Source organism: Gymnoscopelus microlampas, assembly GCF_963454915.1.
Source record: "Gymnoscopelus microlampas genome assembly, chromosome: 9".
Lineage (NCBI taxonomy): Eukaryota > Metazoa > Chordata > Actinopteri > Myctophiformes > Myctophidae > Gymnoscopelus > Gymnoscopelus microlampas.
Window position 1 is genome coordinate 30,519,645 of NC_139946.1, and position 21,172 is coordinate 30,540,816.

The following is a 21,172-nucleotide window of genomic DNA, read 5'->3' on the forward strand; positions in this document are numbered from 1 at the left end:
GAGGTTAGACTAAGGGCTGCGTGGGGCTGGACTGATTCTCGGTACCGGCCAGATCGACGTTGCTGGAGTTGAACTGGGTTTCCATCACCTCAGTGTCCGGGTAGGGGTTGGCGTCGGGGTAAGGGTTGGGATACGGGTTGGCGAGGCTGGTCATGGGCAGCATGATGGGTGTGGCTTTAGTAGTGGTGCCGAGGTGGTTGGCATCCGGTCCGGTAGCGAGGGTGGTGGTGGTGTTGGTGGTGGTGGTACAGGACACGGCCTCCCCTCGGCTGCTGTTCAGGTGGCTGGCGTTTCGGCCTGCAGGCTGGACATGCGTATCTGAGAGCTGCTCTTGCTGAGGATGGACAGCTGCGTGCCCCCGTTCACCCCACTGCTCGCCAATGAAGGGTGCCGGTGCTTCAGGTCCACAGCAAAGTACCTGTTCACCGTCCAGCTGCGCCATTTCCTCTTGATCTCCGATTGCACCTTGAGGGATATACTTCACACGGTCATTATTAATGGACCTCGCTAGAATAGACACAAGCTCGTCATCCCTCAGCCTCACTAGCTCTGCAGCACCAACACAATCTCACTAAAGCTTGTAAATGTATTGAACAGTCTGAACCTTTTACTTTAAGGCAGGGGTCTTCAATAGGGGGTGCGGGACCCTTAGGGGGTCCGCAAAGTTACTACAGGGGGGCCACCAAATCTTTGTGTGATATGATTTATCTATGATTAGGCTAACCTCTTGAACCCCAGTATCCCTTTTCTGAGGAGAACTTTAGCCAAAATAGCAGATCGGTAGATCGGCTATTTTTGGCAAAGAGGTATACAGTAGGTGTAGAAGGGAAAAAGAGCAGACCAAGTAAAAAAAGGAAAAGTTTAATCTGAAAAACAATTTTATACAATATAGAGGGGGTCCCTGCTTCATCTCTTTCTCAGCTAAGGGGTCCTTGGCCTGAAAAACATTGAAGACCCCTGCTTTAACCCATTTAGACCTGACCTTCTAAATCCTGCCCCAAGTTTTCTGAAAATGTTCAAATATTTATTAAAAAATTACAACAGATGTATGTTGCTATATACTGTACATAGCAACAAGAACCCCAAAAGGGGTTCCCGTCCTGAAAGGTATAGTTACAAATAGGGGTTCCTGCCCAAAATGGGTTAAGGTACAGACAACTTGACCAGATTTTTTTCTCGCTACATTGTAGTGTGACATTAGCCGTCCATCAAGGGCGTAATAAATAAACAAGAAAAAGAAGAAATGCTGTCTTATGCCTGTGATCCATCCAACCAACCCATGCTTGTGGCTCACTATAGGCTTGACCTTAACCCTTAGATACAGAAGAACAGGGTTCTAATAGACCCCACAGCCTCTCATGCAATATCTATTCAATGAAACATTAAATATTAAACTTTAAATGTATTCTCCCAATTATGCTTCAATTAATCAGTTCATTTTTTTAAATGAAAAATGTTTTTCCCATGCATTTTTTAACCCCCCCCCCCCCTAAAACAGGTTCTTTAAGGTTCCATTAATATGCACAGTTCTCTTGTCAAAGGGGATCTCTCCTCTGTCCCATGTAATCTAATCATTGTACCAATCATTCTCTGTCTTCATGTACTCAAAAATATACTCAATACTGCCTACAATCAAATAGTTGGACTAACATGATAATATTGCTATGTTTCATGTTTAGATTAAATCTCACACATGAACATCAGGTGTGAGATTTATATTATGCTGGAGCAGATTTGACAGTGAGAGTGAGCTCTCAAGACAGAGGATGCATTATAGGATCCATTATAAGGATACATTATAACGTGGCTCCCAAACTGTGGGTCGGGACCCCCAGGTGGGTCCCCAAATTATTTTGGGGGGGTCCCCAGATGATTAGCTTGATGTGCAACATTGTTTTCTCACTCAACAGTATACAGACCAACATACAGTCTAAGTGTATACAGGGTATCTGCACATTTCTAAAATTACAATTGTTACATAAGAAAGAGGCAAACATTGTGAAAATGGCTGATCTACAAGTACATGTAGATGTAACCGAGTCAAACTAAATGCAATGTCTCAACTCCTACAATTCCAAGTGCTTGTCAGGGTGGGGGGTTCTCAGTTCAAATATGATTATTTTGGGGTGTCGTGGCCTGAAAAGTTTGGGAACCCTTGCAATAGACGGGTTTCCGAGCGACGTCATCACAGAGCAGAATGCGCAATCTGCGCATGCCTGGGGGTGGAAGGCGCGTTCGAAAATACAGCCCTGAGCGGCAGTGAGCGCACTGGCCAATACAAACTAATAGGCGAGTGTGCTCCGGTGCGTAATTTCCAAACGCACCCATAGGCTTCCCCCCGCAGCTGCGCGGTCATATTCCTCTCAATGTTTACTAACAGGAAACCTGTCTATAGAACAATTTGATTCAGGATAGTTAGATTTCTTAATAGCAATAAAACGTTTCGATCATTCGATCAAAAGTCACCAGCTGGATCTCAATGACACATAATCTTTTTTTCTTTTCTTTTTTGCATCTATTGTTTGGTATTTCTTCATTATGACCATGGATATGCTCTAAAAGTGTGAAAAACAGATCTTGAAGACACAAAAGGTTTGAAAACAACTGCTATACAGTATGTTTGAACCAGAAAAACCTCCAAACAACTACTGTACCACATCATGCCACCAGCATTGCCGAGTTTCCGATTGCCGTGAAACTTTGCACGCACATACATTCCCACAAGGCCGAGGAAGAAATGCCACATTCACATTGTCCTGTTATAGCGCCACCAGGAGGCCGATTTTTCTATATTACTCCTACACATTTTGTCCAAACATCATGAAAATAGATAGACATTATCTCTATAGTCATGTCATCAAGACGAAGCTTTCTGATTTTTCATACTGTAATTCATCCTGATTGGCTAAGATTGACTTCTACTACCTGGTGGGGATCTGTGCTTGACGTGAAACTTTGCAAGCACATTCCCACTAGGTCAAGGATTAAATGCCACCCTACATTTTTCAGATCGTACTTCATGGTGGCGCTATAACAGGGCGATTCGTGTTTTTACCTATAACTGGACCGATCGGCGTGGAACTTTGCACGCAATATTACTCCTACAGATTTTGTCCAAACATCACCCAATCGGTACACATTGTCTCTATAGTCATGTCATCAAGACGGACTATTTAGACTGTGTTTTTGTGTTCAGTGCTGTATCATAGTTTATAGTGTCAGGTTCCCTGTGTTCAAGTATTATGGTTGTATTGTAGTGTTGTGGGTGTGTTGCTATGTTGTGTATGTTTTCAGTGTGTGCTTATGTTTACTTTACTGCTATTCGTCTAGTAAAGTCTTTGTTAATCGTGATCCTCGTCACGTCACTTGAGTTCTTGAGTTTTGTGTTCCAGCATATGGGTCCAATACCTATCGGTTCCTGACAGTTTGAGCACAAGCATTCTGCTGCTGATCATGCACTCTCATGACAAATGCAATAGCCAGTTTTTTTTTATGTAAAAGGAGGTTTACCTCTCCATTCAGGAAGCAGTACAGGACGGCAACAACGAAGCCCTGAGGAAAGGCAAAGGATGCAAGTATTAGTCACATCTACTAGCTCTAGCTATTTATCCATATTAACGCTACATAGAAATAACCGTGTGTACCGAAAGAATGCTTACTGACAGTATTAACCAAATTAATTGTATAACTAATATTAGGGCATGGCTTGATAGAAATAAGTGGGCAGGGATTTACTGTGCCCTCTCCAAGTAATATATAATTCAATGGCCCTGTTCCTGTAGACAGAGTGTTGAAAAGACAGTCACCTGGAAGGAACCCAGGCCCAGTTCAAACACCAGACGCTCTCTTTTGCTGACGTGCTCGGGGGAGAAGGCGAACACGGTGTAGTGGATCCCAAACAGAGGAATGAGCAGGAGAGTGGAGCGGGCCAGCCTCCTGCCAATCAGCACGCACCACCACAACATCAACAAGACACAAAGTCACCTGCCGCTCCGCTAAGTTAAATTCAATAAACATAACCAATTTAGAAAGGGCAGCTCACAGGTAAATGCTGGATTCGTTTCCACCGATGTCCGGCGACTGCAGTTTCTGGACGAGGATGATGATGATGCCGACGAAGAGGACAAAATTGATCTGTGGAAGGACATAGGGTGAAATTCCAGTCCACAACATCCACCAGAGACAAAGTCACTGGCTTTATCTCAATGACACAGCTTTTTTAGCAATGTACGTTAACTAAATTCAATACAAAATATCAATTCAAGTCCACACTGTGGAAGGACATAATGGTGAAATTCCAGGCCACACTGTCCTCATATTTGGTCATCTCCAAACAGCGCACAATTGATAGTGCTAGTAACTCACCATAATAGAGGCCAGGACAGGTCCCTTTATCACCCACCAGATGGCAGAGTGGTCATTCATGTCCCAACACCTGAGGCAGCGGAAGTGATAACATACAGTAAGCAATACTCCACTGCATAGGACTCAATTCATTTAGCATTTTTAGAACTTAGTAAGACAACCGCGCCTTGGAGATAAAAACGTGGGGTCCAGAACTTACCCTATGTTATCAAAATGCAGCCTCAGTACCGCCCAGACGGTCACACACAGCGTCGGGCCTCCTGGAAGAATTAAAGGTTAGTAACAAAGTGATACAAATATTAAGAGAGAATTAAAAACTAAATATTTCATCATTGGATCAGATCAGTATGAGATCCACATGAGGGCATAATTTGGGACGTCTCACCCCAGCCAATCATGATATACCAGTAGAAGTATCTCCTCTCTGGGAAGAAGGTCTCCACCAGCAGGGTGAAGAGGTACAAACCCTCGATGAACAGCCAGAAGTAGTTGGAGAGGACGCAGTAGTGGAAGAACACCATCACCGCCTTACACTCCACCTACAGGGAGATAGGACAGCTCTGGTTGGGCTCGCTGTGCTTTTGAGTCTGATTTATATTTCACAGTATGACGGTGTCCCATGCTGAAAATAGCTGACCTACAAGCTCACATGTGACACGTTGTGAGTTTGTAGATCTGCGATGTTTGCCACGGGACACTGGCTCACACAACAAGGTATCAATTCATATCATCATTGCAGTGGTTGTGCAGGTGTCTGTGTGTATGATGAGGAGGACTTTGGTGGAAAAGGAAGGGGGTACAATTTCGCCTTGGTAGAAAAACTTAATAAATGAGTTCCCCAAGGTAAGAGGGTAAAGTAAAAGGTTGAGAGGCAATTACATTTACGGAGAGGTATTGATCTGTCTAATGATCATTCTAGACCCCTCATGTGCCAACATGTCTACTTAAACACTTGCACCCTAGCGTCCCTATTCTGGGGCGAACATACGGTGAAAAATGACAGATCTACACGTTGTGAATCTTTGGGGAGCCGGAATCACACATGCGTGACAGACAACGCCTCTGAAACGCAAGCCGGAACGCTGACGTCAGACACATTCATTTCCAATGGACTTCACGGCGATGGGACGCTCCGCCCCCCTTTCTCCCATAGAATGGAAGTGGATAGGGAAACCCGCCATGCTGCGGTCGCACATGTGTGAGTGAGCCCTTGGAGGGCCCCGTGATCCCAGGACCCATGGAACCTTGCTAAGCATTAATCCTTGTCAGTGCATGTCTCCGTATATATTGCGTGACTCACAGTATGTATGAAGCAGTGGTCGCTGTCCTCCTGGGCGTACAGCACACCGTCCTTGATGAAGACAGAGATGGCTCTCAGCATGAAGGACACAAACAGGTTCATGTGAATGAAGTTGCGGGTGCAATGCAGTTTCCTGCAGTAGATCAACGACAAAACAAAACATGAACACAACAGAACACCAAAGCTCTGAGTCAAAGAATTGTATTACAGTCTCATTGTCTGGCTGTTAACTCCAGCCACAAGCACAGAAGTATATCTAATCAGACACAATAGAGAATTAGGAGCTCTGCCTGGGTCCTTCCTTAATTGCACTCAACTGGAAACAGGTGCTCTTTGGAAAGGGTTATCACATACTGTAACACGGTTACAAAGTTAATTTCCTCTGCAGAAAGCATGTAGCTAAGTTGGTAGATGAGGTCAACTTAAAGAGTCCAAGGCACACGTGCAGTTTTAAAAAAAAAAGCCTTTATTATGACATGGTTGGACAAAGATTAAAACTAAACGTGTTACCTACTTACATGCTTTCTACATAGGAAAGGAACTTTTTAGGTTTGTTAAATCTAATCAGAATTGTGAGTCTTAGTTTTATGTTCCAGTATACCTATTTAGGAAACAAAAAGTCAAGTTACAACCGACATTTAAAAAGTGCATGAATTTCTTCTATTTCTATTAGATATCTACTTTTAAAGCATTTTTGTTCCAAAATTGGACATCCATTATTTGAAAAGTAACACCTTAACCAACGAGGGCATTTAGCATGCATATCTCTGTCTGCTCCTCCATTCACAGGTGGCTTTCACTTGCAATCGCTCTGGCCATCTACAGTTTTAGCATTTCAAGTAGGGTGAAGTGACCCCTCAGTCATTGTTGGCGATTGCCCAGCACTGGTCTACCACTTCAGGAAGGCAGTCATTGTAGCATCTGAATGTTTTTGTTCTAGTGGGGGCTAGAAGGGACAATAATACAGTACTGTTATTTTCAAGGGCGAATCATCTCACCTAAACCTGCAGAGGATGGCCATGGCCATGGTGAGAGAGATCAGAGAGGTGCTATAGCCCACAGTGTAGAGAGCCTTCACTGACACGTAGTACAGATCCTAAAGGACATAGGAAACATATTGAAGTGAAGTGAGATGAAGAGAGAAGAGAAGAGAAGAGAAGAGAAGAGAAGAGAAGAGAAGAGAAGAGAAGAGAAGAGAAGAGAAGAGAAGAGAAGAGAAGAGAAGAGAAGAGAAGAGAAGAGAAGAGAAGAGAAGAGAAAAGAAGAGAACAGAAGAGAACAGAACAGAACAGAACAGAACAGAACAGAACAGAACAAAACAGAAGCTGGTATACTTGCTTACAGGATGGCTGCTGTTGCTGTCATCGAAGAGGCATGCGTCTACATAATGAGGGAACGTCTCATCAGACCAGCCCAAATCTGTACAATTACGGCTCACCGTTCCCAGTTCTGAAAACATAAGAGAAACACGCACGTACGTACGCACGCACGCACACACACACACACACACACACACACACACACACACACACACACACACACACACACACACACACACACACACACACACACACACACACACACACACACACACACACACACACACACACACACACACACACACACACACACACACACACACACGAAGGGAGAGAGAGAAAACAAGAGATAGATCAAGCTTTGTTCAATTACCCTTTCAAAACTAGTAAAGGCATTCATCTATCATTTCATTTCATCAACTGTCCTTATCCAACATTTAGTAAAACACCCACAAATGTACCACAAGACTGTATAAAGGCAGTAATACAAAAACGTTAGTCTCTGTTAAATCACAGCAGGACTATTTCTGTTAACCACAAGAGCCCAAGCTCTCTCTCTCTCTCTCTCTCTCTCTCTCTCTCTCTCTCTCTCTCTCTCTCTCTCTCTCTGGAAAGCTGTTCCAATATGGATGTTTGATTGCAAGAGTGAGACTTAACTTTTCATCCCATTGAAAGCTGTCTTTGCATTTTAAGTTTTCAATATCCAGTGTGGATGTCTCTGGTGAAGTTTCAGATTACAGCTTACACTGAACCCTATCCCACACTGGTCACAGTGGTAGGGTTTCTCTCCTGTATGAATTCTCTTACAACGTTTTTGTGAAGCATTTCCCACACAGGTCACAGTGGTAGGGTTTCTCTCCTGTATGAATTCTCTTACGACATTTGACATTAGTCTTTTTTGTGAAGCATTTCCCACACAGGTCACAGTGGTAGGGTTTATTCTTTCCTACACACATATACAGTACATATATATATAATATATATATATATATATATATATATATATATATATATATATATATATATATATATATATATATATATATATATGTATATGTGTGTATATATACATATGTGTGTATATATACATATATATATATATGTGTATATATACATATACACACACACATATGTACATACATTTTTAGAGCAAAGTGTTTAGAATAATGTAGCTGCTCCCACTGCTGTTAGCTACTACTGACCATAGTCTTCCTCACTGATGAACTGTGAGAAGAGTTCAGGGCAGTTCACCTCGACCACCTCTCCCACCCTAGCAGGCTGCCAGCACGTCAGGTTGTCCCACATCCACGGGCATCCTGCGGACACACACACACACACACACACACACACACACACACACACACACACACACACACACACACACACACACACACACACACACACACACACAGAGAATACATCAGCTAAATACTGTATGACACAACAATACACAAATATATACAGTATAAATATATACCATTGCAGACTGTACAAAAATGCTCACAAACTTTTTCAATTCATTAGAACCTTTTTTTAATTCAATAAGAGAAAGGAACAGGGAATTCTCAATGACAGCATCTGCCCACCAGATGGCAGATGAGTGCTATCACACACTACTGCTACTTTTGGCTTGTTATACAGTATGCATCAGTAGAAGATGTTTTTTTTACACAGAGGCGCGGTCACTGTGCAGGTACAGCATGTAGATTACAATATCTAACTCATAGCTTTGTTTCTTCACTGACTAGAATTATAACCAAAAGAGAAAATGAACTGGAGATGCCAGCCAAATGGCAGAAGAATACTCCCTGCAAAATGATTGCATTACAACGCTGCACCTTGGATTGTAAAATGGAAGCTCGGCTTTAAATCAAAGGGCTGAGTAGATTCAGCGTAGCATTCGTTATATGTCCATTTTGTGTGCAGGTCGATCGATGCACGGACAGTCACCTTGCAGATATGATTGATATGATCCGCGTCCCCACCCTTCCCCCACTCGCCCCCGTCTGCCACCCCTGACCCCCTCACTGTATCTTTAGCAGTGGTTCTCTAGGTGGGGTCAGGGGTCCTTGGGGGGGAGGGGGGTGCCATTGGGTCCCAGCTAAATTATACATATATTTAAAATATCAGTTTAACCACTTTAACCCTACCTGATCTTAAGGCTATTCGAAAATAGCAGGGCTACAAGCTCACAAGCATTCCTAGTTTCACTTTTAGTTTTTCATGAACATTTTAATAACTTTGAAACATTTTAACACACAAACATTTTCTGTTGGGGTCCGCAGCCAAAACAAATAATAATTTAGGGCTCCTTGACATTGTCTGAGAACCACAGCTCCAGAGCCCACGGCAAGGGTCACAATAAGCAGAGAACATCCAAAACACACACCCTTCCCCCACTAAACCCATCAACCTTTACCTCTCTGTTTCATAACGGCATGTGGAGGTTATGTGTTATTTCAATATCAGTCATATGCGGTAGAACTGCAGCATAAGCAACTATTTGACAGAGAGAGAGAGAGAGAGAAAGACAGAGAGAGAGAGAGAGAGAGAGAGAGAGAGAGAGAGAGAGAGAGAGAGAGAGAGAGAGAGAGAGAGAGAGAGAGAGAGAGAGAGAGAGAGAGAGAGAGAGAGAGAGCGAAATAAAGAGAAAGAGAAAATGATTGACTGAGCTTCAGTAGAAAGATAAAGAGGTGCAGGTCTGGTCATTCATTTTATGGCCAGTGGGGAAAGCCAGATGTTTTATCCCTGCTTTTGGCCTGACTGAATTAAATGCATGCATTTCCTTTTGGGAAATGTTGACTGTCTCTTATGTTTGATATTTATGTTTGATTATATCTCTGTTTAATTAACAATGTATGTTAACTACATTAATCCTGGCATCCCTATTTTGGGAATAAAAAAAATAAAATCCAAATCAGTTAAATATTTTCAGCGATTTTCGCTTCTTGTTAAACAAATAAATATATAGGGCTTAGTGGTTAAGAAAGCACCCCCCCTCAGTTGTTCATTTTACCTTTTATATTTTCAATAAATATATAGGGCTTAGTGGTTAAGAAAGCATCCCCCCTCAGTTGTTCATTTTATTTTTTGGGGCGGTGTAACCGCCCCCTATAAGTGAGGTTTGGACACTGACCAATCCTGCACCGTGATTGGCCAATAGTCTACAACGCAGTCTACAACGCTAACCCTTCCACAGTCAATGCAAATCTATACTTTTGCAAAGTCAGCCAATCACATTACAGCTAGTGTCATCACCACTAGCTGTAATATGATTGGCTGACTTTGCAAATTCAGGACTGTGATTGGCTAGCGAAACACATGACACATGTGCAGCCCTATGAATAGCAGTATGGACTTAAAAAAATACATTTATGTTTTTTTAAGTGAGTCATGTTGTGATGACCACACACCGCCCACTTCACACTGGGTGTGATTTTTATATTTTCAGTGAGAATGCAGCATGCTGACCATGCTGCAGTTTCTCTGTTTAAGCTCCATCATTATTAGTGTCTCCCATATCTGCAGTCCTGCTGCAAGCTTCCCAACACGCTGGAACTCCAACCAGTCAACGTCATCCACTACCTGCACTGCTGAAATTGTCTAGTATCGATTATACATGTTTTGTTTTTTTCTCGCACCTTATAGCACATCATGTACAGTATAGTATCTGCTACTATGCTCACGTACCTTTATGTCTTACCTCAGGTACTTACCGCACCGGATAGATATCTGGAACTATGTGTAAATATGTAGATCATTTGTTTGTTTTTAATTTGTTTGTTGTTTATTGATCTCTCTTCCCCCTTGCCCCCCTTCTTCCCTTTCTCTTATGGAAATAACAAAAACAAAAATATAGAGCTTGCACAAAAACAAATTTCACCCATTGTTACACCGGTAAACCTGTGATGTGACAATAAAGTTGATTCTGATACTGCCGTCTCTTATACAGTATGCGTGAGTACTTTAATCTGTGCATGGGTCGCTCTGACAGGACCTACTTTAATGGAGATATATTGTGTGTGATTATTGATCATCGTGTTTGTTGTTTCATATAGGCCTACTGGGTTGCAAAACTTGGGCTCATGTTTCCCTAGGAGATAAACCGATCGACGGCACGTTCTGACTCAGGCTATTGCCTTATTTATACCTAAAATTAGGTGACCTACAAGCTCACAACACGTCGACTTGTGATGCAATGGGTTGTGAGCTTGTAGGTCGGTGCGCGTCAACGGCCAAGCTTGTGGAGAGCTAGAGCCCATAACAAACATCAATCATGATGGTGACAGCTGCAGAGATGGAGGAGTCTTTATCAATTCTCCAGTTAGTTTACCCATCATGCCCTCTGTCACTCACTGGCTGTCAGGTGGGTTTGAAGGGCGAGACGTGATGCTGCCGGTTTACTGACTGCCCCACCGACTGATACACCAATAGAAATAGAGACTACATTCATTTGTTTGGAAGGTTTTCCTCACGTCTCACATGCTCATACAATGCTCATACAATATCACACACGCGCACGCACGCACACATTAATAAGTGTGAAATCTTATCTAATAATCTGTCTTTGCAGGTCAGAGTCCTTTCCTGTTTGTTTCCAGTTTCATGGTAATTAGTGCGGCAGCCTTCAAGTCATTCTCGTAATTAATCTGTGTGTTCTGGTTTCCTGCTGCACAAGCTACAGCAAAATAGTATTTAATATGAGTAGGGGCGGCCATAGCTGAATGGTTAGTGAGCACGCCTAGGGAGCCAGAGGCCCTGGTTGCCCCAGGTTCGATTCCAGGCCAGGTCAGCATATGTGTCGATGAAATGAAATTTGTCCCTGAGCAAGACTCTTAACCCCTAATTGCTCACAGGTTCTCATTGGAAACAAGACCGTAAGGACTTTCATGAACGACCTGTTAAAAAGGAATTATCCCTAATTATCCTAGCATTAGGAATTTAATTAAGAGGCTCTGTCTGTCTGTCACACACACACAATGTTTGACTCACCAAACTGTGGGTCATTCCCGGGATCATCCGAATTGATCTTCTCCATGCACTTCTCCTGCTCTCTCTTGATGACACAGTTGGAGTGCTCATGGTCTGCAACCTGGAGGACACACACATACAGTAACCACTTAATCCCTCTAGATTTAGGAAACTATAGACCTGAGTTCTTGGACCGCTTTTTTCCATGGACACCAAATCTCTTTTTGGCTAATGTTCCCCCCAGAATATGGATGCTGGGGTTCAAGGGGTTAAATGTTGGATGATCACAACAGCAGGGAGAACGGACACAGAGGGGTCTTCAAATGGAAGAGACGTTGCTGCATTGACCACATGAACCATAGCATCCCTATTCTGGGCATGTCATAATAGGCAAACATTCGGCGAAAATAGCCAATTTTACAAGCTCCAAACGAGTCTCGATGCATTGTGAGCTGGTAGATCGCCTATTTCCGGTGAAGAGATTTGGTGTAGACTGGAGGGAAATAAGGAGCGGTCATCGAAGTACAGTAGATAGGGTTTAGTAAGTGGTTAATGTTACCATGAGGTTCACACACCACAGTGTAGGAGATGTTGCTTCATTAATCTTACCATGTGGTTCACACCACAGTGTGGGAGAGGTCTCAGCTCTGGGGCCTGCTTTGCACTCAACCAATTAAACGGACCACAAGCACTGGCGTTTTCCCCAAGTAAGATGACCCCCACAGTGCCCACTGGAGAAAGGCCTTGGCTTGCACTAATGAGCCTTCCAATGCAGGAAGGCGTCATACAGTAAATACGCATGCACACATGCACACACTCACACACAGCGCTATATATATATCGTCGGTGTCCAGCCGGGAACAACTAACTCCATTTTCATTTTTTTTTTTTTTTTTTCATAAATCGACGCTATTGAACACCCTTCACATCTGTGTAAAAAATCTAAACATTTGAACCAATGAAAAGTATTAAAAAGCGCCTCAGACGAAAACTCCCAACTCCATTGGATCCTCAAACTGTCCGTCAAAAACAAACAACTCCCCCCTCTCCTCTGCACAGTGCTACAGCACAGCATTAGCAGTGCGCGGTGCGCAGTGAACGAGGAGGAACAACACGTAAACAGACTCCCCGTAGTCTGTTAAAACTATGCAGTGTACCTGTTTATCAAACAGCACTGACGCTAATGTTATGGAAACAAGTAATTATATTTCTAAAATCTATGAAGTGTTTTAATGAGGAGAGCATTGTGATAAGAAGAAAGACGTTCATAGCATTTCTGTCGCGCTAGTGTTCTACTACCTCTTAGCAGAAGTTATTGTAATATTTAAAGTCCTGTTTATTGTTGTAGGCCTATATAATAAGTGTCATGAAGCATCAGGGCATTAATTCACACGTTGTTGTGATGCATTGTGAGCTTGGAGATCCATTGTTAGCTTTTGGGAATCTGTACCCTTTTGAAACCTCTCTCAGCAGCGAGTGGAGCTACTGTTGTTTGGACACCTAACTCCATTTCAGCTTGATTTCTGCTCGTCTGAAACTTCTAACTCCACTCGCGCTGGGTAAAGTGTTGATTTACCCGCGATTTGGGTAAAGTGTTGATAATATAATGACACATGCAAGTATCTCACAATATATACAGTCACTATACCAACTTTGACGAGGTAGTATTGCTTTGTTTTAAAAATATAAGGTTTTCTTCATTGTCTGAAAAACGTATATCTTGTTTTTTCGTTTCCTGAACAATGAGCGTTTTGGAGTTAGCAGTTTCGGGCTGGACAGCAGAGATATATATATATATATACATTTATTTTTTGTGTTAATTTTGTTAGTATTTATGTTGAGGGACACTTGCCCATGCATGAAACATAGAATGACAAAACCTGACTTGACTCGAATTGACTTGAATTGGCTCATAAGGTTACTGATTTCCAATAACACTTGTTGACAGGCCACTGCTCAAACTGTCAACCGGGACCCTGGAGCTGCGACTACAGACACCGAGGTCACATCCAAGAAAGATCCCCTTTTGATCCCCCCCCCCCCCTCCGACCGCCTGCTGACAGCTGCACAAAGCTGAGGCCAACGCAGCCCCCCCTCCCCACCCCTGAAACAGCGCACCCCCGGGGGAGACGTGGCGTCATGACTTTATGAGGCATTATTATCTAGCACCAACGCCAGGGAGGCACTCAGTTCTTTGCTCACTGACGTCAATGGAGCTCATCACAGGCTCATACACGTAAAAAGCTGTGCCAGCCACTGGCGTGAAGCCAACGCAATCGTTCTTGTGCGTTTGGCACTTAAACACAAGCACAGAATGAGGCGGTACACCACCGTAATATTGTACGTAGGCCACAAGCGGACCATCAATGCTATCTGTGGTGTGAACACACATAATGTCTATTGACCAGACTATAGCACACATTATGACACTTCTACATGGCAGCTTAGGAGGATGGCTGTTCTGGCAAAGGTACAGTAGAATTACATAGCTGAATTATTTTGTGTGATTGACACAGCTTGGCTGTATGGAGCCTGGGAAAGTTTGAGGATGTGTGAGTATTCTCTCTCTCTCTCTCTCTGTGTGTGTGTGTGTGTGTGTGTGTGTGTGTGTGTGTGTGTGTGTGTGTGTGTGTGTGTGTGTGTGTGTGTGTGTGTGTGTGTGTGTGTGTGTGTGTGTGTGTGTGTTGTGTGTGTGTGTGTGTGTGGTCCCCTGTCACTGTCTATCCACCCTAGATCACTATTACATCTAATTAGGTCAAACTGCGTATGCCTAAGATTAGTTGTGAATGTGAGTGCGTGCGTGCGTGCGTGCGTGCGTGCGTGCGTGCGTGCGTGTGTGCGTGCGTGTGTGTTTGTTTCTTGCAAAGCATATACTGAATCCTCAATCCTATGATCCAGTCTAGGCCACACCTACTCTAAAATTCTAGAAATTGGTTTCCAGTTGTGGTTTCCGGCGCTGCTTTGTTTTATTCTTCATTTTTTACAAAATATCGGTCAAAATATCTGAGTCTAGAACTCTCCAAAATCAGGATCGTCATGGAACGCACAAATCTGGCTTTAGTCATAACATACTAGCGTGTTTAATTCCACGGAGCTGACAGCTCCAAGTCTAGCAGAGATGTAGGCCTATTCTCTGTGCTAATTAGCCATGTTGTTGCTAGGCAGCGGGTGAAGAGTCAAGGCTGGGTACAAGACAGCACGGCAACACAGAGCTCTCACTTCAATTAGACGATCTGTCACAATACTGTCGACATGGACCATTACTTTCCAAAACTGTTGTCCTCCATCGGCCCTCCCAATGAAGAGCTGATGTGTTACAGTAATGTAGAAAGAGATTCCTAGATACAGTACATTCTAGATACATATTTGTGTGCTTTTTTTGTGCATGTTTGCACGAGTGCGCGTGTGTGTAGGCCTATACTGTATATTTGTATATTGTATATTTGATGCACAAAAGATTAAACTGTACATTTGGCCTGCTGTATATTTGACCTAAATACCTCAGTATCATTCAGTGCCTTGTATATATAAATGTGCACCTTTTTTTGCACAATTATTTTAATTAATGTCATGCACATTGATGAGAGCAGTGTTGAGAGCAATGTTCATCACTACCCTCCAGTGTTGGGAGGGGGGAGAGATCTCTCTCTCCCCCTTTCATCCTCTGCCTCTCTCACTCATACAGACACATCCTGGCCCTCAACAAGGTCATTTTAACATAACTCTCTGTTCCTCTTGAGCTAAAGGGGAGATCACAGAAAATATTGTAATGGAAAATGACTTTATCCAATGCTTTTCATTTACAGAAGCTACTGAAAGTGGAGTGGAGTGGGGACAAGAAGAAATAGGGGTGGAGGAGGAGAGGAGAGCTTGCATAAGGAGAGAGAGGTCTCTAATAAGGGTCATCTTCTTCCTAGTAGATAACAAAAAACTAAATTCTGCAGCCAGAATGCTCACTGAGACAAGAAAAGCTGAGCACTATCTTATACTCATTGGCTTATACTCACTCCATTGGCTCCTCGTTAAATACAGAATTGAAGTGCTGCTTAATGTTTACAAAGCTCTTAATGGTGTCACTAATTAATACAACTCTAAATCTCTCACTGCCAATCAGACCTCTGAGACCATCAGACAACGGTCACCTCACTGTACATCAATCAATCAAAATGTGCATTCAGTCTTTGTAGGTCCTACTACTGGAACAAACTGTCTGGGATGACCTGAAATCTGCCAAAACTGTGCCATTTATTAAAAGCAGGCTTAAGGAAGAGAGTCAGATGGTGTGTGTGTGTGTGTGTGTGTGTGTGTGTGTGTGTGTGTGTGTGTGTGTGTGTGTGTGTGTGTGTGTGTGTGTGTGTGTGTGTGTGTGTGTGTGTGTGTGTGTGTGTGTGTGTGTGTGTGTGTGTGTGTGTGTGTGTGTGTGTGTGTGTGTGTGTGTGTGAGTGAGAGGGATTACTGTATATCTGTTTGTATATATTTGTATATTATATATATTTTTGTCTGTCTGTCTGTCTGTCTGTCTGTCTGTCTGTCTGTCTGTCTGTCTGTCTGTCTGTCTGTCTGTCTTTCTGACTGACTGTCTATCCGTCTGTCTATACAGTATGTATGTACAGTATGAAATGTGCCATAGAAATTAAATGCATTTGACATGACTAAGTAAACGATGAATAAGCAATGAGAAAACAGCAGTAATTCTCCATCATTGCAGCCACAGGCTGATCAATAAATCAGGCCTATTAACAAGAACAGAGCCTTATCCGTGTCATTATAGTGATGTGACAGACTGTGAACAAGTGACGGATATTAAGGCCTGACACTTTTCGACAAGACCACACACAGGTACGTGTGTGTGTGTGTGTGTGTGTGTGTGTGTGTGTGTGTGTGTGTGTGTGTGTGTGTGTGTGTGTGTGTGTGTGTGTGTGTGTGTGTGTGTGTGTGTGTATACTAGATGTACTGTATATAGGCCTACATATAGGCCTGGAATTGAATTGAATAGAGAGAGAGGGGTTGTTATTATGATTAGACATTTAGAGGTTAGGTTTAGGTGTTCATGTTGGAGTTATTTTAAAAAGTCTTTTAGTTTAAATTTGTATTGTTTTATTTGTAGGTCGCTATTTTCAGTGCGCCTTATAAAACGGGATAAGACTGTGCTTTCTGTAGTCTTGTTGTAGCCTATTGACAGCGAAAGCGCTAGGCTTACATACAGCATGTTTAACAAAAGCAGAGGCACCGCAGGCACGGATGCAATTGTGCCCATTAACGATTACAAAGAACTGAACCCAGGTGGTCTGAGGTGTCAAGACATGCCCTTTTGGGAGAGAGCACTGGTCCCCCCACTGTTCTGTCACGGCTCACGACGGATATCCTGCGGGTAGGCTGTGACAATTTAACTGAGCACCACTGTAGCTGTATAATTTTAAGCATGAATTGCTTTTTAAAATGATCGATTAATTACTCACAATGCCCGAACAAATACACTATCCTTAAAGAGCAATACACATCAAATGACCAATAGTATCCAGGGTACAGCTGAACTTGGCTTACCTAGCTCTACTGTTTCTTTTACCCAACATAAATTGCTAATGAGCCCGCGATTTTCACCACCATAACGCTTAATAACCTGAACAGGGACAATAAAAATAAAGGCCTTTCATTAAAGCTTACCAGGGGCAAGGGGAAGAAGCAGAGGAGGAAGAGAAGGATCCGTATCAACGGGCTCACAGAGGCAGCGCTCATTTTCTCTCGACTGTGTAGACTGAGCTGTTCACTGGGGCTGACAGGGAGCTGATCTGCTCACCTTGGGATCTGAAAACAAAACACAAATACATTGTGGTAAGAGGACGTCAGTGAAATACGAAAGGCTGCAATGCTTTGTCACTTTCTACTAGGGCTTGGCAATTAACCGAAAATATATTTTAAAAAACTATGTCAAATAGACTTGACTCAAGGTTGTTTATTCCGCTTACGTTTACGCATATGTGCAGTGCAGCTGTGTTGTGCATGTGCATGTGCATGTGTAAGTGTATTCGTGCCAACCATGTGCATGTGTGGCTGTGTAGCACAGCTGGCAAAGACATGGCATCTCTCTAGGCATCTGTCCACTGCAGGCTTACACACACATGGTACTCTGTGTAACAGTGTAACTGTGTAACAGTCTCACATTACGCAAGACAATCCAATTACATCTGCCCAGGAAATGCCAACTTTCACTAGAAGGTGCCATCCCATATCATATTGAGTGTAGAAAACCCCTGCCATCCTGGCATTTGTAATAACACATGTAAATTAGGCATCAATTACTGTACATCACTGGGATATTGGAACAATTGGGACGTACACACAGTAAAAATCCCCAGTGTTAATTCATCCATTTGTAACTCAGGGAGTGTACAAATGTAATCAAATGGACCCATAAGGGTCCATTAACACTCAGGATTTTACAGTGTATATTATGCAGAAGCAATTTCTTTCCAAGGGGAACAAAACACAATTTGCTTGTGTTGATATATGCGTATGCATGTTTCAACTGTACAGCATTCACAGGGACTTTCGTTGCCTCCATACAAACAGCCGTGGAATTAGTTTCGCCTACAAAAACAACACAATCTTAGGCCCAGTTCAGATCAAAAATTAATGAAGAGCCAAGTTTAAACTTGCAACCACTTGCATCAGAATCCTCCAAACTGTGGTTTGCAACATTTTAGTGGACAGTCCACATCAAGGCAACGAGCGGAGATCATTTACCATTTCCATAGTTTCAACCTATTATATTGTATACTTATATACAAATATTAAATAGCTATGTATATACACCCGCCCTTCCTTTCTCTCTAGATTTCCTTCATTTACAATACAGCATACACATTTATTTCACAAAAAAAGATTTATTAATAGATTATTTAGACTTCACTAGACTCGCATCCCTACACTTTGTGTATATTTGCCTACGCGGAAAGAGGAAGGGTGGAGTGTGTGTGAAAGAGGGGGACAACATGGTGATGGGTAAACAATAGCATATTCGTGTGAGCAATGTGTTTGTACGATCAGAAATGTGTTGCTGATTGTTTCTTGCAATTCGCAAGTCGCATCTCATTTTTTACAGCCTTGCTCCAAGGGAGTGAGCCATCTAGAAGAGGGTGTGTGTCAGTGTGTATGTCTGTGTGTCCATCTGACCATGGCTAATAATCAACGCAAACCACTTGACCGATCAGCACCAAATCTCAACTCAACAATTTTAACTCTAACCCTAACCCATTTGTTAACACATTAAAACCAGGAACGCATCTGTGTATCCACTTAAACCATTATTTTATACTTTGGCTATTCAAAAATAGCAAAATCTTATATATATGTATATTTTTAAAGCAAACATGTTTAACTCAAATCTTTGCTGGGGGGTGGGGCTGGGAGAGAGACGACGACGACGACACTGTCCACAGCCCCGGTGTACAGTAACTATCTGATTATTAACACCTGAAAGTTTCATCTAATTTGGACTTAGATTGTATTCAATAATTAGTTATTTCAAATTGGAAAGGCTATCAGGGGAATGTGTGCCTATGAAATGAGCGTTTGGCTGAACAAACTGTTGGCCAACACAAGCATGTGAAGTTGGATGGCTGTAAAGGAGCCATTTGGTGTGTGAACAGTGTGCGTGCGTGCGTGCGTGCGTGTGTGCGTGCGTGCGTGCGTGCATGCGTGCGTGCGTGCGTGTATCCTTCCATGTGTCTGCTCATGCATGCACCAACAGCGTGTGTGTGTGTGTGTGTGTGTGTGTGTGTGTGTGTGTGTGTGTGTGTGTGTGTGTGTGTGTGTCTGGTGGTTTAGTTTGAGCCTAGTAAAGCTAAGTGCCATGGCCGCCTGCATCGGGCCATCTTCTCCCTAGAGAGAGTGTGAGCTTGGCATTCTCTCCACCCTACCGAAACCCTGCCAGGACCGAAGCCTCATCCCTCCTCCTCCTCCTGTTGCCAATGGCAACGGCTGAGAGGGCTGCTGAGTTTGGATCTGCACTTGGACCCACGTGGACCTGGAAGGCCCTGCTGCTATTCTATTCTGCTATATTCTGCCATACGCACTGTTGGAAACAGACATTTACTCTCAGGCCAGTCACACCGGATATTTTTAAGGCTGACCGTTAAGACGTCACAAAGCAGCAGGACAGGTATTTCTGGTGCATGTCAAATAATTGCCATTCTATTAGACATCACAGCCCAGCGTGACAGGAAAGACAGCGTACAGTAGCGAGATAGAGGCATGATTCACACCCTTGACGTTGCATTAACCATGTCGCCGGGTGGAAACCTCATATATCCAAAACTGTTACTTTTCAGGATTCAAATAAAAAAATGGCTACAAGCTCAAAACACGTCGCTTCGCAGCTCATTAGTAGTGTAGGCTGCCATGGGGGAGAGGTTGTCACGCTGCCTCTCCTTTTAAGTTGTTTGTTTTATTTTGAGTTGTATTTCTTCAGCTGAATGTTTTGCTATTTTCTGTTGTCATTCCCTGGAACCAATTACACATCGTCGTTTTTCTACAAGCCTGCCTCCAGGTCAGTTTTTGAACTTTTTATGGTTTTCACTGACTTCGTGCCGATCTACACCCTCCCGCTTTGTGACGCCTAGTGTCCCTTATCTGGGCATGTCATGATAGACATGTAACTCACAACGTATCGCAACGTCACACGCTGTGAGCTTGTGGATCGGCTATTGCACTACTTGACGTACCCCAAAGTATATAGGGTTAAAGTGGTTAAGCAGCAAGCCGCCAGCACGCCACCAGTCCCCCCCATTGTTCAGTTCACCTTCTCTGCAGCCCCAGCACTAAGCTCATTGTGACTAGCAGAGGGTGGCGGCCAATTCTCGCTGAAGTAAACTTGAATGGATCCAAACAGAATGGGAGGATAAGCACCACACAAAAACACTGCTCGCACACTCAACACTTCAGTGTGCACTGTGCAGCATTAAGATCACAGCATTAAGCTCACACACTGTGGCGCGTTGTGAGCTTGTAGATCGGCTATTTTCGGTGGGCGACACCGTCGTGCAAATCAAGTGTAAATCAGACATACAGTGTAACTCTAACCCCGACACCTAAATCTAACCTCTAAATGTCTAACCTAAACCCCAACCAGGATCTTTTCCACATGCATCCCCTGTCTATTTCTCAAATTCTACTATACTTTTGGGGACATTTTGGCCCCCACAAGTAAAGTATATAG

The 21,172-nt window shown here is 43.2% G+C and overlaps 1 protein-coding gene across 1 annotated transcript in view; it reads right to left on the minus strand.

Moving 5' to 3' along the window:
* LOC311051505 (pituitary adenylate cyclase-activating polypeptide type I receptor-like) overlaps nucleotides 1-21,172 on the minus strand; it is a gene marked incomplete at its 5' end in the record, with an annotated part of 30,524 nt that continues 9,352 nt past the window's right edge. Inside the window, 14 exons of the mRNA XM_084066083.1 lie at nucleotides 1-478; nucleotides 3,511-3,552; nucleotides 3,807-3,936; nucleotides 4,043-4,134; nucleotides 4,366-4,435; nucleotides 4,565-4,625; nucleotides 4,751-4,904; nucleotides 5,666-5,798; nucleotides 6,664-6,761; nucleotides 7,008-7,114; nucleotides 8,187-8,300; nucleotides 11,977-12,076; nucleotides 14,162-14,251; nucleotides 17,753-17,760. Of these exons, the coding sequence (XP_083922209.1) occupies nucleotides 5-478; nucleotides 3,511-3,552; nucleotides 3,807-3,936; nucleotides 4,043-4,134; nucleotides 4,366-4,435; nucleotides 4,565-4,625; nucleotides 4,751-4,904; nucleotides 5,666-5,798; nucleotides 6,664-6,761; nucleotides 7,008-7,114; nucleotides 8,187-8,300; nucleotides 11,977-12,076; nucleotides 14,162-14,251; nucleotides 17,753-17,760 (1,673 nt within the window). The 3' untranslated portion in view covers nucleotides 1-4. The remainder of the gene's footprint in view (nucleotides 479-3,510; nucleotides 3,553-3,806; nucleotides 3,937-4,042; nucleotides 4,135-4,365; nucleotides 4,436-4,564; nucleotides 4,626-4,750; nucleotides 4,905-5,665; nucleotides 5,799-6,663; nucleotides 6,762-7,007; nucleotides 7,115-8,186; nucleotides 8,301-11,976; nucleotides 12,077-14,161; nucleotides 14,252-17,752; nucleotides 17,761-21,172) is intronic.